This window comes from Capricornis sumatraensis, chromosome 9 (assembly GCF_032405125.1).
Source record: "Capricornis sumatraensis isolate serow.1 chromosome 9, serow.2, whole genome shotgun sequence".
NCBI classification, from domain to species: Eukaryota; Metazoa; Chordata; class Mammalia; order Artiodactyla; family Bovidae; genus Capricornis; species Capricornis sumatraensis.
Window position 1 is genome coordinate 65,696,817 of NC_091077.1, and position 26,043 is coordinate 65,722,859.

At 42.4% G+C, this 26,043-nt stretch overlaps 1 protein-coding gene across 1 annotated transcript; it reads left to right on the forward strand.

Moving 5' to 3' along the window:
* Window positions 1–5,804: 5,804 nt before the first annotated feature.
* Window positions 5,805–23,865, forward strand: CNOT8 (CCR4-NOT transcription complex subunit 8). The gene is made up of 7 exons (XM_068980268.1): window positions 5,805–5,935; window positions 14,099–14,280; window positions 15,418–15,611; window positions 19,081–19,242; window positions 19,946–20,090; window positions 20,788–20,898; window positions 22,539–23,865. Exons 2-7 carry the CDS (start codon window positions 14,164–14,166, stop codon window positions 22,686–22,688), a joined length of 879 nt encoding a protein of 292 aa, XP_068836369.1. The 5' UTR covers window positions 5,805–5,935; window positions 14,099–14,163; the 3' UTR covers window positions 22,689–23,865.
* Window positions 23,866–26,043: the final 2,178 nt, after the last annotated feature.

Genomic DNA, 26,043 nt, shown 5'->3' on the forward strand with positions numbered 1-26,043 from the left:
TTGGGCCTTTGCAATTTTGTTGTAATTGGCCCCATGCCTTCCAGGTGGCCCTGGATACCAGTTTACAGAGAGGCAATTCAACCACAGTTGCTTCCTGACAGTCTTTTACAGTCGGATTTTTGAATTCTAACTTGGGGTTTTCTCCTTCACACGGTTTTGAAGCCAAACCCAATCCATTTGACAGAATTATCTGTTAGTTGCTAGATAAATGGGACTACACAGAGGGAGATGGTAAAAACACAGGCAGAGGATGTAGACATTAGCAAGACAGGAGAGGACTCTGTGTACCAAGAAAACATCCCAGGACATTTCTCAGAGGCAGATCTCACCTGCACTGTAAATGGGTAAGACAGAGAGGTGCAAAGGTGAGAAGGAGATGCTTGGCCTTTCTTTAAATGAACTTGTACGCGTCCTAATCTTGGTGACAAGGTTCCCTGCCCAGCTCCCACTCACCTCTGCAGTGGGCTGTTTCCCAGTTCTTTCAGGTCCCTGCACAGCTCAAGCCAGCTCTCTCTTCCTTCAGCCCCCAGTCGGCAGCTGCTGCCTTCTCTCCCTGCTAGTACTCGGGTGGGCTGGGAGGCTGGCCAAGCCGATTGGCTGGCTCAGGCCAGGCACGTGAACATAATGGGAAAAAGAATTTGGGTCTATTTTGATGAGAGACAAAAATGCCCTTTTTGCCAAAGGACATCTGAAAACCAAGAGGAAATAGTTCAAGCCACGGCTTGAAAAAGCACATTTGGCTGAGCTCTGAGCTTTTGTCTTTTCTTTTTCCAAACTTGTTACATCTTCAACTTAAAATGTCACTGTCTCGTAGGAGGCAGTTTTGGTAAGAGTCGTGGGAGTCAGATAATGTCGACGGCAGAAGATGGGGTGTCCAAGTGGATAAAAAGCTTCCCTGGACCACAAGGTCTCATTGTCTCACTTTTGATTGCTTCTGTTGCTGCTGAGGGCAGCCAAGGGAGGAGAGATGTGGCAACTACTGCTGTTGAGTCTAGATGCAGGAAAGGAACCCCTCCCTGGAGAGGTAAAACAGGTGAAATTAGGATACTGGATGACCCGTGATGTGAAAAGGTGAGATTTTTGAAAAAGAATTGAATTTTTAAGTTTCTGAAAATTTTTTTTTACTAGGCAGCATGTATGTCTGATATAAAAAACCAAAGGGTCAAAAGAGTGTACAGTGAAAAGCAAGCCTTTTTTCATCCTTCCCAGTCCTCTACTTCTCCCAAGAGGCAACCCCTAGAACTAATGTTTTTGTATTTCCATCCAGAGCTTATCTCTGTAAATACTAACATATATGTCTCCCCTTTTTAGGAACAGCTCGCCATATATACTTGTTATGCTCCTTGCTTTTTTACTTAGCATGCACATGCAGAGATTGTTCCATTTAGTACCTTGAAGAGCTACAAGTTCTTCTTAAGGTTGCATGCTGTCCCTTTGTCTCCATGTGCCATACATTATCCGGCCAATTAAAAGACCACATCTTAGTCATCTTTCCCTAATTCCCTGCACAACACAAAGCTCAGCAAACATTCAATGCTTCTTCAGAAAATACATCCTGTACAACTTGTTCATTTTTTTTTTATCATTGCTCTTTTTAGAGGTACCAGTATTTGTTCAATAATCTAGATACTTGTGTAATGTATAAATTCCTGGCCACTCAAGTCTGTCTTGTGCACTGACCAAACCTTACTGACTTCCAAGGTCTGCCTTATCTCGCTCCTTTAATGTTATTCCTCACTATGTCCTATTTTCCTGTGCTCTAAGAATCACTGCCATGCACATATATTTATTGATCACTATATGCAGAATTTTTTTTTTTCTATTTTAAAGAGGCAGAGTAGTGGTAAAGACAAGGAAGGAAATTCTGGATGGGAGGATTAGTACAAGTGGAGGTAGGAATGACAGAAAATAGCTTTATATATCTTCGTGACACTAATAACTTTGGCACATAGTAGGTTTACAGTAGAGTTTGCATGAATGAGACACTCTTCCCTGGTCCTCTGGTTTTTCTCTCCATTCAGTCTTTGAGGATTCACTTAGCTTTCTCGTTACTTCAAGGTTGTATAAGATGGTCCCTTCCTTGGCTGATCTTCTTTAAAGGGAGGACAGGTTCTGAGATCTTGAAAGAAGGTAGATTTGGGCTTCAACTGGGCACTGTCATTCACCAGTTTTGTGACGTCTGCCTCTCTGCGTCTCAGTTTCCTCATTTATAATATGAGCAAGTTTGATAAGAGTATCTTGGAGGCTCCTTCCAGATCTAATGGAAGTTAGATTTTTATAGCTATGTTTACCAATTTTTCTGGAATATATCCCTCATCCCAAACTCCAAATAAACACATCTGGTTAAAATCTTCAGAGATATTCTGAAGCCTTGGGGTCCCATTGCTCCTAGAACATTACAGAATAACGCAGAAGTTCAGAAAAGATTCTCAATGCTGGTCATATTACAAAAAAATTACAGGGATTTTTGAAATCTGGTTATTACACTAAAGATGAGTTTGTTACATTCATGAACGGGGAGAAGAAGGGAGAGCAAGAGAATTAGTAATAACAGAAAGGCTTGGCTGGCTAAGGAAATCATCCTGTCTTGTTCTTAAGGAAAACTGATTTTACAACCAATGTTCCTCAGGTTTTTAAAATCTATACGCTCTCCCAGCTCAGAATATGTTTAAGTCTCACTTACTGTAATGATCATTCATAATGTGTGCCATTCAAAAGCAAGTATTTTTTTTCTTTCAAATGTGATATATATTATTGAATATATTCTTCTCCAGTTCAGTTCAGTTCAGTTCAGTCGCTCAGTCATCTCCAACTCTTTGCGACCCCATGAACTGCAGCACGCCAGGCCTCCCTGTCCATCACTAACTCCCAGAGTTCACTCAAACTCACATCCATCGAGTCAGTGATGCCATCCAGCCATCTCATCCTCGGTTGTCCCCTTCTCCTCCTGCCCCCAATCCATCCCAGCATCAGTCTTTTCCAATGAGTCAACTCTTCGCATGAGGTGGCCAAAGTACTGGAGTTTCAGCTTTAGCATCATTCCTTCCAAAGAACACCCAGGACTGATCTCCTTTAGAATGGACTGGTTGGATCTCCTTACAGTCCAAGGGACTCTCAAGAGTCTTCTCCAACACCACAATTCAAAAGCATCAATTCTTCGGCACTCAGCCTTCTTCACAGTGCAACTCTCACATCCATACATGACTACTGGAAAAACCATAGCCTTGACTAGATGGACCTTAGTCGGCAAAGTAATGTCTCTGCTTTTTAATATGCTATCTAGGTTGGTCATAACTTTCCTTCCAAGGAGTAAGCGTCTTTTAATTTCATGGCTGCAGTCACCACCTGCAGTGATTTTGGAGCCCAGAAAAATAGTCTGACACTGTTTCCCCATCTATTTCCCATGAAGTGATGGGACCGGATGCCACGATCTTCATTTTCTGAATGTTGAGCTTTAAGCCAACTTTTTCACTCTCCTCTCTCACTTTCATCAAGAGGCTTTTTAGTTTCTCTTCCCTTTCTGCCATAAGGGTGGTGTCATCTGCATATCTGAGGTTATTGATATTTCTCCCGGCAATCTTGATTCCAGCTTGTGTTTCTTCCAGTCCAGCGTTTCTCATGATGTACTCTGCATAGAAGTTAAATAAGCAGGGTGACAGTATACAGCCTTGACGTACTCCTTTTCCTATTTGGAACCAGTCTGTTGTTCCATGTCCAGTTCTAACCGTTGTTTTGTCTGGGACTTCCCTCCTATTAAGAATCAGTGATTTTACACAGTTGTTCTAATTTTGCAATAAGCAAGTGCAGTATAAAACCCATTGTTTGCAACAAACACTTTAGGTCTTCGGAAATACAAGCCATCAGGGTGTTTGTTTTACACTTGTGTAACCTGAGAAACGAACAGTCAGTTTTGGGTTTGGGGTGTTGGAGAGGGGAGAAGATGGGGTATGTTTCCTACTTGATTGTTTCAGTGCACACCAGGCCCAGTGCTGTGGGGAGAATACAGGCTGTTCTTCATGTGGCTAGCTCTTGATAGAGCTACCCTGTACTGAATGTTATGACAGAGTGGATGAGAGGATATTAGAAACTCACAGGGCCGGGAGAAGGGAGTGTCTTGTCTGCTTTCTCCATCACAGTATTGCTGAATGGAATGATTGTTAAGCCTGCAGCAGAGCTAACAAATACTGAATATTTCAGGGATAACAGAGACAGGCCAGAAACAATGCTTAATTGAATACACTTCTATATCTTGTACAGCGTTTTCCCATTTATTAACACAAACATCTTGTGAGATTGTTTTTCATATCCCTCTTACGGATAAGGAGACAGATACTCCTCTGGAGACGGAAAGGGAAGAAGTGTTCAGAAAGTGCATTTTTAATGGGATGAGCGTTCACATCGCTGGGGTTGAATTTGCTATCCACTTACCAACAGCTGGAGAAGGCAATGGCACCCCACTCCAGTGTTCTTGCCTGGAGAATCCCAAGGAGCCTGGTGGGCTGCCATCTATGGGGTCGCACAGAGTCGGACACGACTGAGGCGACTTAGCAGCAGCAGCAGCAGCAGTACCAACAGCTCCTTCAAGGGAAGACATCAAGAAGGATGACTCTCTATGCTCTGGGGAGTCTGCACCTTCACACAGGGACGGGAGGTTTTGCGTGAGTGACTGTGAGGGCTGCTTGGAATTGCTAACTGTTCAGGAAGTCAGTGTTCTGCTCTCCCGCTATCGGAGAACACGAGGCAACCTTGCATCCGAGCTCGGTCAAGCTGCCAAGAACAGGAGTTGGCAAAGAGCTCTCTTTCCAAACAAGATTCACGGATAATCAGAGGGCAGGTGCGGGCTTTGAAAGAACCTAAGCTGGGCCTGGACCTCACTGCTCTGACAACGAAGATCTGGAAAGTTCGCTTAGCACCCGACACGTCTCGGAGCTTCTCAGAAAGCGGGAACGCACCAGCGTTCACACTGTGCCTCCTCAACCAAGCCGCGTCTTCTTTGTAACTCGAACAGACCCTAGGGCTGGTTGCTACGGTAGCGGTGCTGGCTCTGCTCCCCGAGGCGAGGAGGTGGGGAGCGGGCCTTGGTGGATGTCACCTAGACTTTATTTGGGGTTGCTGCCCCACTGCCAGCCAATTGTCAGAAAGGAAGTCGTAAGGTAGATGTCTTGTAAGTGAAGTGTCCAGGGGGCGGCATTAATATTATAGGAAGGGGTCAGGACAACCCCCCTCCCCCTCCCTCCCCTCGACCCACCCCCTCCCCCCCGACCAGCAAACCTCCCTGAAAGTCTGCTGCCTCCGATTTTAATGGTCCTTCAGAGAAGGGAGAAAGAACCCAGTCGTAAATGTGAAGATTGAGTCGGACAGACCCAGCGCTGCCCTCGGCCTTTAGTCTAGCTAGGCCACGCCCACCATTGGGAGGAGGCTAGCCCTAGGCCACGCCCCTCCATTTGAGCGTGCGCGGAAGGCGAACCGAGATGGAGGAGCAGTGGTGTTGATGAAATGAACCAGCACAACGAACCGCGCGAAGGCCGGAGGGGCCTGTATTCTGCGTGCGTCGTTCGAGGTCGCCCCGCCCTGCCGTTTGCGCGCTCGCGCGACGCTCCCGCGAGGCCACAGGTTGGGCGAACACGCACAGGATCGCCGGGGCGCGCAGAAAGGGAGGGGCGGGTGGAGTCAGGCGCGCGCGCGCCAGAAGGGACGCGAAAGGAGCAGGCGAGTCGGGCGGATCGGATGGATAGAGCGGTGTGGCCAGGTTGTTTGGAGGCGGTGCGTGAAGCCGCTCTGGGCCCGAGGGCGCCCATCTCACTGGGCCGCTCGGTTCTAGGACCCGATCCGGGGCAGGGGGAGGAGAACACCGGGTCAAGGGCCACCGTCGCCGCTCCCGGGAAGCCCTCCCGCCAGCCCGTCTGACCGCGCTTTGCGGGTTCTGCCTGTCAGGGTAAGCGGGTCCAGGCTTATCAGGGAGGAGGGTGAGATAAGAGAGTGTGGAGGCCATCAGGGGCCTGCGGGAGGAAAGGGAGTGGGAGCGTGCGTGAGGGAAAGGGTATGAGAAGAGAAAGAGGCCCATCAAATAAAATAGTAGTCATAATAACCACCACTAGCACACGACAGTAATATTCTAGTGCTGTGTACCGGAGCTTGAAGAGCACCTTATGTGCTTCATTCTTTTAACCCCTACTGCAGTCCTCCGAGATGTATGCCATCATTAAACCCATTTTAAAAGAAGGGGAAACTGAGGCAGGAGAGAGGTTAAGTAACGTAGGCAAAGCCCCATAGCTCCTTCGCGTCCTCGCTTCGAACTTAGGTCTCTTTGGCCCTAAGGGGTGTAATTTAAATATCTTTGTTTTACCAAAAAAAAAAAAAAAAAAGTGGGGTTAGGAGGAGGAGAGGGGTAAGGGTGGTTTGCAGTGGAAAGTGATCCAGAACAGGAGAGAAGGATGGAGGAAGAAGATGTAAGGCAGGGGACCTGAGTTTGGAACCTCGCGCGCCTCCCCCTTCTTGGTTCTTGCGGCCTCACAACTTTTCCTTGCTGTTCGGTGGCTTTCTGAACCAGAGCTGTTCGCTCTGGAGGAGCCAGCTCACAGGTCCGGCCCACAAGGGTAGTTTTTAAAACTGGTTGAACTGCGGTTCGGTCCAGGGTGGTGTCTTGGAACACTGTTTGGCGGGGGCGGAGGACGGCGGGCCCCGCGGCCGGGATAGGGAGAACCCCCCTCCAGGAGGCTGCCATTTCTTCTGAAGTGCTGCTTACTTCCTTTTCCTTCTTAGCCGAGCGTTGCAAAGCCTTTGTCCTGTCCGCTAGAATGGGGAAGTCTTTTTTATTGTTTACTTGGACTGAACTGCACACACAGCCTCAAACAAAACAAACCCAGAAAAACCAAAACATGCTTTTCGCAAACAAGGTCTGGTTCTCTGGATTGCTTGCAGAGAAAGCGTTCTGTTGACTTTTTCTTGAGTTGCTTTTCAGAGCTTTTCTGAGTTAGTAAGAAGCTTTGTTTTGGAGAAGTTACACTGTAGATCATTGAGGGGCGATCTGCTCAATTTGTTCTTCAGATGAGCACAGGGCAGACACCTCAGGAACTCCTGAGTGGCCTTACAGTCTAGTACTGGCAAGCAACAGGTATCAGGGCTTGTATTTTGCTTTCATATAGAGTGGAGTAGCTTCTGTGGAAGTCAGGTTTTCAAGTCAGCCTGAGGGGCAAACCTTGCATGCAACCAAAATTAAGATTTCCCTGGTGGCTCAGACGGTAAAGCGTCTGTCTACAATGCGGGAGACCTGGGTTTGATCCCTGGGTCGGGAAGATCCGCTGGAGAAGGAAATGGCAATCCACTCCAGTGCTATTGCCTGGAAAATTCCATGGACAGAGGAGCCTGATAGGTTACAGTCCATGGGGTCGCAAAGAGTCGGACACGACTAAGCGACTTCACTTTCCTTTCACTTAGGAAAGTGCAGAATTGGAAATAGCCATTGTGTTTCTCAGTAAATCTAGCGCAGTTGTGTCACCTTCATTTTTTAAAAAAAGATAATTTATTTATTTAGTTTTGGCTCTGCTGGATCTTCGTTGCTGTGGAGGCTTTTTCTCTAGTTGCCGTCTGTGGGCTTCTCATTGTGGTGGCTTCTCTTGGGGAGCACAGGCTCTAGGCGAGCGGGCTTCAGTAGTTGTGACACAGTGTTGCTCCGCAGCATGTGGAGTCTTCCTGGATCAAGGCTCAAACCTGTGTCCCCTGCATTGGCAGATGGATTCTTAACACTACTCTACTAAAGAAGTCTTCTCCCTCAGTTTGGAAACTTATTACAGTTTCTTTGGTTGTAATCCAGGTACAGTAATTAGGTTACCTTTAGGGGCTGTGTTGAACAGATACACACGGTTGAATGGCATAGAGTCATTCTACACTATGAGGTGCCCTGTGCTGTGTTGGCACTGAGAGGCTTAGGAAGAGGACTGATGACCATGGGGAAAAGTATGTTTATTGATCCCCATTTTGGGCTCATACTGGAGCTTGTGCTCACTGAGTGGAAAGTGGCAGGCAGAATTGTTAGCTTTATTTATTATCATCATCTTTATTTCCGTTGCTTTAGGCTGACAGTAGTAATTTACGCTAAATTAAATGTGTGTAACGGCCCTGGGATTTCTTTGGAAAGAATGATGCTAAAGCTGAAACTCCAGTACTTTGGCCACCTCATGCGAAGAGTTGACTCATTGGAAAAGACTCTGATGCTGGGAGGGATTGGGGGCAGGAGGAGAAGGGGACGACCGAGGATGAGATGGCTGGATGGCATCACGGACTCGATGGACGTGAGTCTGAGTGAACTCTGGGAGTTGGTGATGGACAGGGAGGCCTGGCATGCTGCGATTCACGAGGTCGCAAAGGGTCGGACATGACTGAGCAACTGAACTGAACGTTCCTTTTCAGTTTTCGAGTGGCACTACATTTTGCTGCTTCCAAGCTATTGTTTGTTTCTGCATAGTTTTCCTAGATAAGGGTTTGGTGGAAGCATGTCTTAAATATTTTGCCAGTGGTCTGGTTTTGACTTCCTTGTTTGTCAGTACTATAACAGTGATTATACATACTTCCCAGCTGGCTCAGTGGTAAAAAACCTGCCTACCAGTGCAGGAGATGCAGGAGACTTGGGTTCAGTCCCTAGGTCAGGAAGATCCCCTGGAGAAGGGAATGGTAACCCACTTCATTCTTCTTACCTGGAAAATCTCATGGACAGAGGAGCCTCATGGGCTACAACCATGGAGTCGAAAAGAGTCACACAGGACTGAGCGTACCCACACACGTGTAACAATTGTTAGCTTTTAAAAAGAAGTAAAAAGAAAATTTAATTGTAGTTGATGTACAAAGTTATACGTTACAGGTGTGCAACAGTGATTCACAATTTTTAAGTGTTGTACTCCATTTATAGTTATTATAAAATATTGGCTATATATATTCCTTGTGTACAGTATATTGTTATAGCTTATTTTATATGTAATAGTTTGTACTCCTCTTAATCCCCAGTCCCTGTATTATAAAAAGAATTTTCTTGGAAATGGAAGTCATAATACTACCTTTTAAAGTTAATGTCTTTAAATTTCAGTTTTCTTATCTGTAAAATATAGAGAAAAATTATTGTTTAGTTGCTAAGTCATCTCCAACTCTTTGTGACCCCATGGACTATAGCCCTCGAGGCTACTCGTCCTTGGGATTTCCCAGGCAAGAATACTGAAGTAGGTTGCTGTGTCCTTCACTGGGGGATCTTCCTGACCCAGGGATTAAACCTGAGTCTCCTGAATTGGTGGGTGGATTCTTTACCGCTGAGCCACCAGGGAAGCCTGTGGAGAATGATAGTACTGTAAAAGTTGTTGTGAGTTTTCTTCACTGTTACTTTGAAGCAAATCCCACATTTTATGTCCAGTCACTTACAACTATTTGCATTATCTCTAAAAGGTGAGAACTTATTAAAAAAACACTATTAACTGCTATGTAACACCAAAAAAAAAAAAAAAAGAGGAGTAAAGAAAACCTTGAAACCAAAAAAATCAGACATTGTTCAGACTTCTGCTGCTGCTGCTGCTGCTGCTAAGTTGCTTCAGTCGTGTCTGTCTCTGTGTGACCCCATAGACGGCAGCCCACCAGGCTCCTCTGTCCCTGGGATTCTCCAGGCAGGAACACTGGAGTGGGTTGCCATTTCCTTCCCCAGTTCAGACTTCTACTTGTCTCAAAAATGTTAGAATTTTTTTTCCTATGAGTTGCTTAGAGCAGAGTTTAACTAAGGTCTGTATGCTTTGATTGATTGATAGATATCCTGAGAGTCTTTTACCTTTATTTCTTGTAATTTATTTGTTGAAAAAGCTGGATTCTCTAGTTTCCTGTAGAAGTTTCTGGATTTTGTTGGTTGAGTTTCTCTGGTGTCATTTAATGTGTTCCTGTGTCCTTATTTTCTGTATATTAGTAGTTAAATATAGAAACTTGGTCAGATTCAAGTTAAATTTTTTTTGCAAGACAGTTTCATTGTGGTGATGTGTTTTGTTTTTTGAGGCACATAATACCTGGTGGTCTTTTTGTGTTGATTACAGCCATAGTGATTATTTAACATCTTTATTGAGATGTGATTTACATTACTATAAAAACACCCATTTTCATGTAAAATTCAGTGATTTTTTTTCTTTCTATTAAATTTTTTGAGTTGTGCAATAATCATTGTTGTGGAGTTTGGGAACATTTCTGTCTCCTCAATAAGATAAACCTCATTCCCATTTATAGAACTCTCAGTCCCATTCTACCGTGTAATCTTTTCTGTCTGATAGATTTTTTTTTGCCTTTTCTAGATATTCCATAGAAATGCCAGATGTTTAAACTCGTTGCTGCTACTGCTGCTGCTAAGTCGCTTCAGTTGTGTCTGACTCTGTACGACCCCATAGACGGCAGCCCACCAGGCTCCCCCGTCCCTGGGATTCTCCAGGCAAGAACACTGGAGTGGCTTGCCATTTCCTTCTCCAATGCATGAAAGTGAAAAGTGAAAGTGAAGTCACTCAGTAGTGTCCGACTCCTAGCCTCCCCATGGACTGCAGCCTACCAGGCTCCTCCATCCGTGGGATTTTCCAGGCAAGAGTACTGGAGTGGGGTGCCATTTTAAATTCGTTAGGAGTTACAAAATGGTGATAGTCTATCACTCTGTATTTATTTTTAGCTATACCACCTCTAAAGAGAAACTTTCCTTCAGCTATTTGGTTATTTGGGGTTATAGTTTATATAGGAAGGACAAGATACATGTTTTAAAAAATAAGTCCATTCACTCTCATTCTCTAATGGTGCCCAATGAAATGTATTTTCTTAGCTGATTATGAACTCTTAAAAATTATTTATTTATTTATTTATTCATTCATTTCTTGGCTGTGCTGATTTTTCATTGTTGGGGCTTTTCTCTCGTTCCAGCGAGTGGGGGCTACTCTCTAGTTGTGGTGCGAGGGTTTCGTTTGTGGTGCCTTCTTTTGTTGCGGAGATGGGCTCTAGGGCACAGGCTCAATAGTTGTGTCTGGGTTTAGTTGCTCTGCAGGATGTGGGATCTTCCCTGACCAGGGATCGAACCCGTGTCTCCTACATTGGCAGGCGGATTCTTTACCACTGAGCCACCAGGGAAGACCCATTATGAACTCTTGGATTTAAATCTCTATCTGAGAAGTCATAATACATTTTAGTAATTATCCATAAAGATATTCAGATCGTATTTTGTTTGACCAGAGGGAACCTCTTCAGATTGTTCCCTGAGTTCTTTTGATAAAACATTAAGAATCGGCCTGCAATGCAGGAGACCTGAGTTCGATCCTTGGGTTAGGAAGATTCCTTGGAGGAGGGAATGGCTGCCCATTTCAGTGTTCTTGCCTGGAGACTTCCATGGACAAGAGGAGCCTGGCCGGCTACAGTCCATGGACTCACAAAGAGTTGGATACAACTGAGACTAAGCAACTAACGCTTTGACATTAGAGCTTCTTAGCTCGGGAACCTTGTTCTAAGAGTTAAAATAATCCAATTGTCCTCTTTTTAAGCCTGATCTTTGGTGCTTGGAGGACAAAGACATTTTTTGCTTGAATTGCTTTTGTTTTGTTTTTATGTAAATATCTCACTAGGGATACCCACTTCCCCTAAAGTAGTTTTATGGTTGTGTTTGATGTGATGCCAAAAAGGAAGTGCATGAAGGGGTACTGATATAACATTAATGGGCATAGAAATGGTTTTATGCCCTATTGCAGGGGAACATCTTGAGCATTGTTTAGAATCTAAGGTTTTGGGCCCCAGCATTTTCTTTCTTTCTTTCTTTCTTTTGGCCACATTGCATGGCTTGTGGGATCTTAGTTCCTTGACCCGGGATCAAACCTGGGCCCCCCACAAGTGAGAGTGCTGAGTCCTAACCAGTAGTCCACCAGAAAATTCCCCCCGGCATTTTCTTAATAATGGTCAAATATTGGAATTTACTCCACACTCTGTGTGAACTTCTGCCATTTTCTGATGTTCTTGATTAGTTCATTTGCACGCCTTTACTTTATGCCTGTTGTGTGTAGAATAAAAATGAGAAGAAATGAATTCTGCCTTTAAGAAGTGTTCACCCATATTTGTTAGGAACCTGCCACAGAGTCTATTTAAGTTTCAGAGTGATTACAGAAAATCTACTATAATTTCAGAGAAGCATCTGTCAAAGTATGGAGTAACTTGAATAAGTGGAATCTTCAGAGGTTGGTAGAGGTTCCCTGGTGGCTCAGATGGTAAAGCGTCTGCCTACAATACGGGAGACCCGGGTTTGATCCCTGGGTTGGGAAGATCTCCTGGAGAAGGAAATGGCAACCCATTCCAGTATTCTTGCCTGGAGAATCCCACGGACGGAGGAGCATGGTAGGCTACAGTCCATGGGGTTGCAAAAGAGTCGGACACGACTGAGCGAGCTTCACAGCTTCAGAGGTTGGTTACAGACAGTTTTTCAGAGGTGTCTCAGAAATGATAGCACGTGGGAATGCCAATTTTGTTTTGATCCACATTCTTAGTTTTGCATCTGTCTAGCTATGGTGTTGATATAGTCATAGCTATATGACTGTAGCTACGCATCTGCCTAGCTATAGTTATGTATGGATGTGAAAGTTGAACCATAAAGAAGGCTGAGCACCGAAGAATTGATACTTTTGAATTATGGTGCTGGAGAAGACTCTTGAGAGTCCCTTGGACTGCAAGGAGAACAAACCAGTTAGTCCTAAAGGAAATCAACCCTGAATAGTCATTGGAAGGACTGATGCTGAAGCTGAAGCTCCAGTATGGTGAAGCTGAAGCTCCAATACTTTGGCTATCTGATGCGAAGAGCTGATTCATTGGAAAAGAAAGACTCTGATGCTGGGAAAGATTGAAGGCAAAAGGAGAAGGGGGGTGCAGAAGATAAGATGGTTAGATCACATCACTGACTCAGTGGTCATGAATCTGAGCAAACTCTGGAAGATAATGAAGGACAAGGAAGCCTGGTGTGCGGTAGTCCATGAGGTCGCAGAGTCGGGCATGACTTGGCGGCTAAATAACAACAGCATCTTGCAAGCAAAGATTCATTTTACTCTTTCTAGGAATTTTCCCTTGAATATATTCAGTGGAGCCCACTCTTATATTGTGCTGAGGATCTGTGCGTGGGCTTGCTTTTTAAGTAAATACCCTTATGATAAGCTCCTTTTTTGTCATTTTATAACCAGGCACATCATTTCTCTAGTAATAGCATTACTCTTAAAACTGAACCAGGTTTAGTTTATCTTGTTGCCTCCCCAGTTTCCTCCCAGAATATACATTGTAAATCATGTTGCTTCTGGTTGAATTATTTATACCTCTCTCTTCTCTGTTTTTATTGTTGAATTGCTGCTTAGCTTCTTATAATATTATGTGGTGAAAGGTAGACGTTAATAACTCAAATTCTGATTTTCATTGTAGTTGCTCAGATTAGCCCTTGGGATTGGTTTTTACAACTTAAATCTCTCACTTCTTGATCTTTTGGCCTCTGGTTGTATTTGACTTTTTTTGATGGGGAAAAAGAATTTCCTTTTTTGGGGATTGGGGTGGCTATTCCCATGCCCATATTCATCACAGTGTGAAGACTTCAGCGTAAGCGTTCAGGTCCACATTCTGTCAGGCTTTCAGAGATCCTGGTACATTTAAACTTCCTGAAGTGATTCCTTTAGAAATGTTTCCATGATTTGGTCTGTGTGCAGAGTGATCAGAGTGATGTGAAAGTCTTGTATAAGGACATATTTGTATTCACAGGGGATTATTTTAGTCTTCAGTTAGTCTGGAGAGGGCTCAAAAACTGGATTAGGGTAATAGCTTCATTTCTGTGCTAAAGGGCAGCTTAGGCAAAAGTTTTTTCATGTTTAAGTAATTTTATTTATTTTCTTCAAGTTTAAGAACTGAGGAACGGAGCCAAAGTCTGTGTTTGTGTGTGTCTCTCCCTTGTATAAATGGGAGAATAAATACAGTAGTCTTAATGTTTTAGTTTAAGCTGATGATGTGATGGTATTGTTTTGATGTCTTTGTTTTGTTAACATCTTAATGCCAGTGTGTAAATTAATGTGATTTAAAAATATGTTTTTGAATGTAGATCAGATCAGCCATTGATTTGCCCTCCAACGTAGTCTGCTGAAAGCCCCTTCAAGTTTCTTCAGGATGCCTGCGGCACTTGTGGAGAACAGCCAGGTCATCTGTGAAGTCTGGGCCAGCAATCTGGAAGAAGAGATGAGGAAGATCCGAGAAATTGTGCTCAGTTACAGTTATATTGCCATGGTAAGGAGCTCTACTCTCTTTGACTCACCTTCTGAAATGGACTTAGGGAATATTTATTATGAGATTTTGAAAGAAATGATTACACTAAAGCCATGGTAAATTAAACATGCTGGCAGGTTATGTTGCTTTTATGAAACATCAAGGTAGCCTGTGTGTCTGAGAAGGATGTAACCTGCAGGATCTTAGATTATTGATGATGTTACTCTGTCTTTAAATAGAAGTTGTCTCAGCCCATAGGACACATGTGTTCCACAGGTATGGTGACTTAGACAGTGTTGCAGCACTTTTTAAAAAGTAGTTGGCAGCATTTAAAAGTCAAGAGATCTTACTCAAATTCCAGATTTCTGGTATATCTGGAAAAAATGGGCACTATAGGGTCCACTTTCCTGTCCGGTGTTGAGTAGCTGGAGGGAGACATGCGTCCTAGTGAAATCAAGGCCCTCTTTTAGGGGAGGCGCGTACTCTTTAGTTTGCTCCAGTCTCCATTACTCATAACCCTTTTCATATTCTGTGTGCTTTACTCCTTTACTTTAACTGCCTGGAGTTTGTGACTCCTGCTGTGGAGAGTATAGAATTACGTCTTCAGGCTGGTATTCAGAACTCTCTCTCTGATCTTGTTCCAGGCTTTTTACTTTAAGCCAAGCTTGGCTCTTGATTATTATTTACTAATGGCTGTCTCATGTTCCTGTATTTGTGTTTATTCATAGAGTTCTGTTCTCAACCTCAACCGTTCCTAGTTAATTGTATATGAACCTAGAATGGTGGTGTTTTTTTTTTTTTTTTGCTACCCTGCATGTTTTGTAGGATCTTAGTTTGCCAACCAGTGAAAGCGCTGAGTCCTAACCATTGTACCACCAGGGAATTCCCAAACTGAGAATGTTCTTAATGGACCCAGAGTTAGTCAACTACTTCTGTTCGCATTCTGCTTAGATCTCCAAGTTGTTGTGTAAAGCTTCATGATTCCAGTGCTCCTTCTGCAGATTAATGAAATCAGTATTTTAAGGTGAATTTTTGTGCCTGAGCTTGGGGTTTGTCATATAGCTTTTATAAATGGAGATAAAAATTTTTTTATGAATGATCAAGTCGGCATCCAGTGGTTTGTGAAACCTTATGACAAGAGACTTTTTCCTTTCCTAGGACACAGAATTTCCAGGTGTTGTGGTACGACCCATTGGTGAATTTCGTAGTTCTATAGATTACCAGTATCAGCTTTTACGGTGCAATGTTGACCTTTTAAAAATCATCCAGCTGGGCCTTACATTCACAAATGAGAAGGGAGAATATCCTTCTGGAATCAACACCTGGCAGTTCAACTTCAAATTCAACCTTACGTAAGTGTCTGAGACACTTCTCAGTGTTATTCTTAGACTTTCTACATTTGTGCAGACTGTGACTTTAACTGATTTTATTAATTTTTAAGTTTTGTTTCCCTCAAACCCAAGTAGGGGGTGGACAGAGTAGTCAGTCAGAAGATGGAGTAACAAATATCAGAAAGAAAAGCCTCCCTTAAAGAACTCTTACAAGTTGACAATAAAAAGCTCAGTTAAAAATAGGCGTAAGATTTGAATATATATTTTTCCAAAGAAGATTTAAAGATGGCCAATAAGCTTGTGAAAAGATGGCCACCATCCTTAGTCATTAGAGAAATGCAAATCAAAACCATGAGACAGTAAATAAACTACTTCATACCCACTAGGCAGCTATAATCAAGAAGACATAATAGCAAATGTTGATGAGGGTGTGGAGAAATTAGAACTCTCATATATTGCTATTGGAAACAAAATGGTGCAGCCTCTTTGGAAAACAGGCAGTTTCTCCAAAGGTGAAACATGGCGTTACCGTATGACCCAGCAATTGCACCTAAAAGATGAAATCGTACATCAATGTAAAAACCTGTGAGTGTTCATAGCAGCATTATTCATAAAGGCCACAATGTAGAAACAGTCAGTCCAAATGTCTGTGATCTGAGGAATGGCTGTATTTGGTATCTCCATGCCATGGAATGTTACTGGACTGTCCAGAGAGAGAAAGTACTGACATGTGCTATACATGCACGAGCTTTGACAACATCATGCTAACGGAAAGAAGCCAGACACAAAAGATCACATATCCTATGATTCTGTTTATTTGAAATGTCCAAAATAGGTCCTTGAGAAAAGAGTGGTAATTGTCCAGGGTGGATAGCGGGGAGGTAATGGGGAGTGAGTGCTTAATGGGTATGGGTTTCTTTTAGAGGTGATGAGGTGGCACATGATTGATAGTGGTTATACAACTCTGTGAATATACTATTGAATTGCACACTTTACATGAGGGCATTGTTCACTATGTGAATTATATCTTAGTAGGGCTGTGTAAAATGTAAAAGGGAAATCAATTCCCCAATTAGATCAGGGTTCTAATTGCAGTTCTGCCATTTCTTAGCTGGGCAAATTTGGGTCAGTTATTTTACCTTCTATAATTCAGTTTCCTTATCTGTAAATAGTGTTATTACTGTCTTTCATAAAGAAATGAAGTATAGAGAGTATGCTAATCAAGGGTGATTGAAACTGAAGCCTATCTGATAGTGGGCAGGTTTTTATGCACTTTAGAAATAAGCTGTGGTAAAAACCACACAACATGAAATTTACCATCTTAACCATATTTAAGCATACAGTTGAGTAATGTTAAGTGTATTTGCGTTGTGGTGAAGCACACCTCCAGAACTTTTTCATCTCGCAAATCTGAAACTGTATCCATTGAACAACAGCTCACCTTTTTCCTTTCCCCCAGCTCTTGGTAACCATCATTCTCCTTTGTTTCTATGAATTTGACTACTTTAGATATTTCATATAAGTGGAATCATACAGTATTTGTCTTTTTGTGACTGGCTTATTTTACTTAGCATAATGGTGCTGGAGAAGACTCTTGAGAGTCCCTTGGACAGCAAGGAGATCAAACCAGTCAATCCTAAAGGAAATCAACCCTGAATATTCATTGGAAGGACTGATGCTGAAGCTGAAGCTCCAATACTTTGGCCACCTGATGTGAAGACCCGACTCATTGGAAAAGACCCTGATGCTGGGAAAGATTGAAGGCAAAAGGAGAAGAGGGCGGCAGAGGATGAGATGGTTAGATAGCATCACTGACTCAATGGATATGAATCTGAGCAAACTCCGGGAGATAGTGAAGGACAGGGAAGCCTTGTGTGCTCCAGTCCATGGGGTCGCAAAGTTGGACACCACTTAGCGACCGAACAGCAACAACAAATGTCCTTAAGGGCCGTCCATGTTGTCATATGTGGCAGAATTGCCTCCCTTAGCTGAGTGATAGTCCGCTGTGTGTATGTGCTGTGTATTGCTCATCTGCTCATCCATTGATGGACCTTTGGGTTGTTTGCACGTCTTGGCTGTTGTGAATAGTGGTGCTGTGAACATGGATGTGCAGAGATCTATCACCTTGAGATACTGATTTTCTGTCCTTTGTATATATACTTAGAAGTGGCATTGCTGGATCACATCATAGTTCTTCTTTGAAGTTTTTGAGGAGGATGCAATTTTTAAGGGGAAAATTTGGGGAGGTCATTGTTTTGCTCATTGAATGAGGTGGTGTTAGTGTATTTCCTGTTGGGCCCCAGTTCTTGAAAACTGCTTTGTTTAATTGGGACCAGGAGCATCTGATAGGTCAGAAATAATTTTTTGATTATTGTTCTGGAGTTTTCTTTGAGGTTCAGAGAATAATTTTAGGAGATGATCTGGATCTTTCCTTTAACTGTAGTTTTTGAGTCCTTAGCCAAAGCCTGTTATTTGTACAGTGATGACAGTTTAGTACACAGGAAAAATAAGGGTTATATTTATTGCATGATTGGTGTTTGTATTTAAAATAGTGCTTATTTTACTAAGAACAAGATTGTGATTCAGCACTGGTTTCAGTTTAGTGGAAAAAAATTGAGATTGTGGTGTTTTGGTTTCTAGCGTTCTGTCCTAAGTTTATGTGAAAAACAAAAGGCAAGCAGTGAAATCTAGTGGAAAAGGAGGAGAACACAAACCTTCATTTCTGTTATGTGGCATTATAAATATTCCTGTGTTTAGATTAATGGATCTTTACAGTGGAATACTATTTCAGAGCCACAAAGAATGTGTTATATCTGTGAGTGTTGGTCTGGAAAGATAGTCTGTGATATGTAGATACAGGGATGGAGGTGTGTCTGTGGGTAGAGAAAACAGGGTATGTAAACTGAGATGAGGGCTTCCCTCATAGCTCAGTCGGTAAAGACTCTGCCTGTAATGCAGGAGACCCAGGTTCGATTCCTGGGTCGGGAAGATATTCTGGAGAAGGAAATGGCAACCCACTCCTGTATTCTTGCCTGGAGAATCCTATGGACAGAGGAGCCTGGCAGGCTACAGTCTGTGGGGTCGCAGGAGTCAGACACGACTTAGCGACTAAACCAACCAACCAACCAAACTGAGATGAAAGAATTAAAACAGTCATTTCTATGTGATAGCATTATAATAAAGTTATTTTTTCCACTTTCTGTTATTTTTAAATTTTTGCATTGATTGACTCTGCTTTTCTTTAAATGAGAAAATGTGGATCTTTCATAATGAATACACTTATTTTGCAGGGGAAAAAATCCCATTTTTCTTTCTGTTACAGATAAGATTACTTTGTTTGCTAGAATACTGGAAGGAATGAGTTGATTTATTCTTAAAGTATGAAAGCAATTCAAGAATACTTGTTCTGTGATTTATATAGTGATGGTAATATTGTTGCCCACTCCTTGTACTATGCTAGGAGCTAAGAAATGAATGCCTTCTTTTTTAGAGAGGACATGTACTCCCAGGATTCCATAGATCTCCTCGCTAACTCAGGACTGCAGTTTCAGAAGCATGAAGAGGAAGGGATTGACACACTGCACTTTGCAGAGCTGCTTATGACATCTGGGGTGGTTCTCTGTGACAACGTCAAATGGCTCTCATTTCACAGGTCAGTCTCAGTGTTTCTCTTTTGCTTTGGGAGCAGGCAGTCGAATTCTTCCATTACTTTTGCAGTCCTCTTGGCACTCTTATTGTTCATTAGCAGTTATAAAGTTGAAATGATAACTTGCTTACATTTCAGTTTTTCAAAAAACACTTTGGAGCTCATGCTGGTTTATTTCACACAGTATTAGGCTGTGTCCTGTGGCTGTCAGGGGTTATATGCCAAGTGGAAAGATGGAGGGTGGGAAGGATAGAAGACTTGGTCACCTTTTCTTGTCATTTAAATGGCTGACCTGGAGTTTCCTGGGTACTCAAAAACCACATTCTCCTTGAGAGGTATTTTTTTTTTTTTCTGCCACACTGCGTTGCTTGTGGGATCTCAGTCCCCGACCAAGGATTGAACCCAGGCCGCAGTGAAAGCTGCTAACCGCTAGACCACTGAGGAACTCTACTTTTCACTGCTTTTAAATTTTTGATGTGTAAAACCCACATTGATAAACCCTTGGATTCACTTACATATATCCCATATTAATCTGTTAGGTTGTCATTTAATGGAAAGTTCAGAGTATGGGATAAACTCGAGTCCTTTGGAAAACTGAAGTTCCTAACATGAGGTAGCACCATAAACTCTGAGAAATGGGCAGTTGAATGCTGGGGTCTGATAACTGCTGATAACTCTTTTACCTTACTGCCTCATTTTCTCCTTATAGTGGCTATGATTTCGGCTACATGGTAAAGTTGCTAACAGATTCTCGTTTGCCAGAAGAAGAACATGAATTCTTTCACATTCTGAATCTTTTCTTCCCATCCATTTATGATGTTAAATACCTGATGAAGAGTTGTAAAAATCTTAAGGTACACAGTATTTTTCTTAATATATAGTAACAACAACAAGAAAAAGATAAAAATCTAGGTTTGTCATTTTGCTTTATTGTAGTTTGTTGAGCGTGTGTCCTTGAAATCCTGCCGGGTGCCAGTCTGGTGTTAGACAGGGTGCACGTAGAGTAGACTGGCACAGGGATTTGCGTGGTAACTGTCTTTGACCTGGGCATGCACGGAGCCTTTTACTTCTCTCACCCTAAGGCAGGCATTCCTCACTTAGGGCCCACGAACCTAGTGAAACAGTTGGAGACGTGAGGTATGTGTACAGTTTGTTAGCGATAGGGTTTGCAGTGTACCAGACTCTCAGAGGAGTTTTAGCTCTAAACAGTTTAAGAACTCTCTCCCCTAAAAATTGCTAATCTAAGAGGCTTCCATCTAGAATGGCACTGGCATTTACTCTTTCCCCAACCTTGTTTTTCAGCAGTGAGGACTTTCAGTGGCAGAGGCCTGACAAGATTAATACAGAAAAGAAAGGAGTGAAAAGTGGTGGGATATAAGACAGTGTATCATTTGGAGGGTTAAAAATGGGATAGTCTGGGGTGAGGCCTGTTAAGTAAATAGTTGACATAGTTGACTCCAGTAGAGCAGACAGACAGAGTTGACAGACATCGGTGACTCCAGTAGAGAAGTTGGATCTGTAGTATTACATGTGTTTTCCTTCCATCTCCAGGGAGGTCTTCAGGAAGTCGCTGATCAGTTGGATTTGCAGAGAATTGGAAGGCAGCACCAGGCAGGCTCAGACTCACTGTTGACGGGAATGGCATTCTTCAGGATGAAAGAGGTAAGGCAAAAGGCTTTTTGGAAATTTATAGTGTCTCTTGGAAGTTGATGGCCACCTTGAAAGCAGGGTTTTTTTTTGGTGTGTGTTTGTTATGCATATGTTAAACACACTGATTTGAGAGGCAAAGAAACATTTTGAAATGGAGGTTACTCAGCATGCTCAAGTCTGGAAGTGTACTTAGTGTTCCTTGCAGTGCTCATCCTTGCAATTATTTGCTTTTCTTCTGATTTCTGTAATGTGAACACATTTGTTAAACCACTCACTCATTTTATGCTGAGTTCTATTAATTATCAAATGTCCCAATCTGATGTCATACTCAGTGGTGAAAAGCTGAAAGCTTTTCCTCTATGATGAGGAACAAGACAAGGATACCCACTCTTGCCAACTTTTATTCAACATGGTTTTGGAAGTCCTAGCTGGAGCAGTTAGGCAAGAAAAAGAAATTCAAGGCATTCAAATCAGAAAGGAGGCAAACTGTCAGTATTTGCAGATGACATACTATAAATAGGAAACCACAAAGACTCTTATCAAAAAACTTTCAGAACTAATAGATGAATCCAGTAAAATTGAAGGATAAAAAAATTAATATAAAAAATCTTTTGTGTCTATACATTGATAGTGAACTATCAGAAAGAGAAATTATGAAAACAGCCTGATTTACATCAAAAAGAATAAAATGACCTTGGAATAAATTTTATCAAGGAGATGAAAGACCTGTACACTGAAAACTGTGAGACATTAATGAAAGAAACTGAAGAAGACATAAGTCAATGGAAAGATATTCTGGGCTCATGGATTGGAAGAATTAATTTTGTTAATTCATACTACCCAAAGCAGTCTACAGAGTGAATGTAATCCTGATCAAAATTCCAGTGGGGTATTTCTTCACAGAAATAGCACAAATAATCCTAATATTTGTATGGAAGCATAAAAGACCCCCAATAGCTAAAGCCATCTTGAGAAAGAAGAACAAAGCTGGCAACATCATGCTCCTAGTTTGGCCCTTTGGGGCACCCTTGGCAGTGTTTGGAGACATTTTCGGCTCTCATAACTTGGGGAGTGGGGTTATGCTGCTGAATATCCCACAGTGCTGCCGTACACTGGACCACCTCCTCAACCTCCAGCAGAGCGTTCTCCTGCCCAGGAGTGCCCAGAAGGGTGACACACCTTGCTGTGTGTGCTTCATGTTCATTTTTGTAACAATCTGTTACTGTGTTATCCATTTTATGGACCGGAATCTGTGCCTTAAGGAGCATTGAAGTGACTTTACCACAGTGAGTCAGTCTGAGGCTAGAGCTCAAGCTTTTAACCGTTGTGCTACCTGTTAAAGAGAAGGGATGAGATAGAGGCCGTTGTACTAAAAGCAGCAACAGCAGCAGAGGGATCTTGGCAGTGAAAACTCATGGAAAGTATCAGAAGTCTGTTTTGAAAGGGGAACCTGTATAGAGAGAAAGGAACATGAAACGACTGTATAGGAGAGGTTTGGAGCCTTTCTTTATGAAGTTAGCTTCTAGTTGGCTAGATGTTCAAGGCCTTAAGAAAGCTGGGAGGTGCTGATGTGATAGTGTTGCGGCTTGGCCTGATTCTTGGCCTGACTCTTGGCGTGGTTCTCACCAGGGGTTCTCTGTCCTGTTCTGCAGTTGTTTTTTGAGGACAGTATTGATGATGCGAAGTACTGTGGGCGGCTCTATGGCCTAGGCACGGGAGTGGCCCAGAAGCAGAATGAGGATGTGGACTCTGCCCAGGAGAAGATGAGCATCCTGGCGATCATCAACAACATGCAGCAGTGATGGCGGCGAGGCTCTGCAGGCTGGCCCGGCTCCAGAGTGGTGCTTCCTGTGCTGACCGTGTATACTCACCTTCCTCCCCAAGAGAAGACGCTTTTTTGAGCAAACTGTACCTACCATCTGCGTTTACAGACAGACTTTTGTTTTACTGAAGACAAAAGATGACTTTATTTTAGATCCAGAAGAAGTTTGCTCTGAATTTGTAACGTCTTCCCTATTCCTCATCCCTAAGCCTCTCTTCTCCAGTTACCTCTTGCCACCAGCATCCATGGCTCCTTTGACACCTTTTAAAATCCAGGACAAGTTGGAAACAAACTAGTAAAATGTATATAACTCTTACCTGTTGTCATTCTTTTTCTTTTAAATTTGTTGCTAATCTCTGAGGATGACTTCTTGCTGTGAACCTCAGCTGAGCTGAGGGCTTCGAGCAAACGTGGAATCAAGCGATGGGCTTGTGAAGTGGGTTATAGATGTTGAGCCTTTTCCTTTCTTTCCTTTCTTTTGTTTATTTTGACTTTTCTCAAGGACATTTGCTTTCCTCACACTTTGCTGGTCTTATGTATTATTATGTGGAAATGAATTAGTGCTGAGAAGACCAGATAATGAAAACGTTCCTTAAAAACAAATTTCTACTGCATCTGTCTACGCATTATGTACAAGGAACTCCAGAATGGGTATTAAGTTAACCACTTAAATGTCTTCAAGTCTGTTCCATTGTGCCACTGAGATTAGCTGTGACATATGCATCATTTGAAATCATTTTAAGTTTTCATTTCATAAAATATCTTGGAAATTACTGAGAGCAGGTTTTGGGTCATAAGTCTGTTATATTTTCAGTAATGTGATTTCAGATGGTTGTCTCTGTTCTCCCACCTCTCTTCTCTGTTTTCTGTGCTTTTCCTTTTCAGCAAACTGAGAAGTTAGGGACATGGATTAATGTGAGTACAAGGAAGGCGAATCTTTTAAAAAAGTCACAGTGGTTACATGTAAACAGGGCAGTAAGGAATTTGGTTTATAGGGTTCTTTTGGAGTAGTATCCCATGCACAACTGGGGTAAGGAAGCTCAGGATTGTGAAATTTTTTTTTAATTAGTCATTTAAAAAGTATGCTGTATTTTTTTTTTTTTTTGAATGACTACAGTATGGACAATTTCAAAAACCAAAAACTCCTTTGGAATAGTGGAAATGAAAACTGGTAACTCACTGAAGTGGATGAATAGTCTTGCATTTTAAAAGCTTATGGAAAACTCAATTTGAAATGATTAAAAATGTCAAGTATTATAAGCTGGTATTTAAGATGCTTGTAAATATTATTTATGTTTTTAATTTTGTAAAATAAAGATTTCTTTTTAACCACTGGCATGAAGGTTTGGTCTTTCGAAACTGAATTGCTGGCTGTAGAAGATGGTTGTTGACATGGATGCAACTTGCCTCCATTTTCCACAAGTTGGCTTGCATACAAAATGTCTCATTCTGTAGAAAGCTCTTAATGAGCAACTGTGTAAATGGAATTGTCTCTTTACTTCATATGCTCTGCTGATTACTGGGCCTTACTTGGAAATTGGTTTTAATTCTGTTTCCTGGTGCTATTCCATTATATGTGGTGGATTCGCTTATTAATTACTGGACTTTCAGACAAATTGAAGTTCTAGATTTGGTTCAGGACTTTGTTTCCAGTCCTTCCTTTTGGCCCAACAATATGGGGCTGTAATAAGTCTCCCAAGTGGCTCTAGTGGTAAAGAATCTGCCTGCCAATGTGGGAGACATAAGAGATGCTAGTTCAATCCGTGGGTGGGGACGATTCTCTGGAGTAGGAAATGGCAACCCATTCCAGTATTCTTGCCTGGGAAATCCCATGGACAGAGGAGCCTGGCGGGCTACAGTCCATGGGGTTGCAAACAGTTGGACACAGTAAGTCAGATACAAGAGCAGAGCTAGAATTTTGACTGCAATATATATTTATTGTTGTAAGATTTGTGGTAAAGCAGCTTCAGTCAGTGGTTCTGAATCAAGGTGCTTTGGCATGCTGGTGACTATGAGCCCTACACAGATGTCCTAAAAAATTTGGATTAAAATAGGCATTTAGTTACTTCTTGGCCTTTTGACTAAGATCAAGTATAAAATAGGCATTTATGTTTGCCACAGTTAAGAACAGGCTTACTGACATGGGGGTGTACTCATTGCATAGAGATAACTATATTTAAAGTGCTGAAGAAGGGGCACAGGTCTAGTAGAACTGGAAAGAACTTCACTTTGTATATAGGAGTGTGTAGGGCTGTCAGTGGTTATCCTTAGAAAGGGATGGTCCTGCAGAATATCCAAGAGAATACTAACTTGGGTGTGATTCAGTTCCCCCACATACAGTCCCCCTTATCTGTGGGGGAAATGCTTCAAAACCCACAGTGGGTGCCTGAAACCATGGGTAGTACTGAACCCTATAATGTATGATTTGTAATCTTCATATACTCATGGGTAGGTAGTGTATTCAGTGTGGATATGCTGGACAAAAGGATGATTCATGTTTTGGTGGGATGGACTGGGAGGGCTGTGAGATTTCTTCATGCTACTCAGAATGGCCACAGTTTAACTTATGAATTGTTTATTCCTGGAATTTCCCATCTAATATTTTTGGACTCTGTTGACTGGGGGTAACTGAAACTGTGGAAAGTGACATCGTGGCTGGGGGTGAAGGGGCTATTGTAATCCCAGTTATTGAATTTCTGTGGTTTGCTAAGGCAGTAAGGTTGACTACCACTCACAAGCCTTGGTTGTCAGCCAGTGCTAGTATGAAAGCGCTGTTTAGAATCCTTTAAGTCCAAGCTATTAATGAGCATTTTTTCAGTTTCCCAGCTTATTCAGTGGATAAGTCTGAATTATGCACCTACTAGATACTAGACATTGTAAGTACATGCTAGGGATAAAGTAGGAAATGGAAAACAATCTCTATCCTCATTGGAGTTTACAGTCTACCTGTGTTGCCAGATAGTAAATCACAAAAATATAATTTATGAGCTGTAAAGTATAGGATATTGATGTACCTGAGGTTGAAGTCGAAGGACAGTCTTTGAGAAAGGACGTTTTTTCAGCTGTGGTGTGCAGCATGTGGGATCTTGGTTCCTTGATCATGCTCCCTGCATTGGAAGCACAGAGTCTTAACTACTGAACCACCAGGAAAGTCCCCAAGAGAGGACTTTTAAGCTGAGATCTAAGAGATGAGCATAACTGGACCAGGCAGAGAAACAACATAGGCAGAAATCCCTGAGATGACAAGAGAACTTGGTGGCAGCTCAGAGACCAGTGTGACTGGAGTCTTGAAGCAAGGATGAGAACATCTAGGCAGAAAGCTGAGAGGTAAGGGC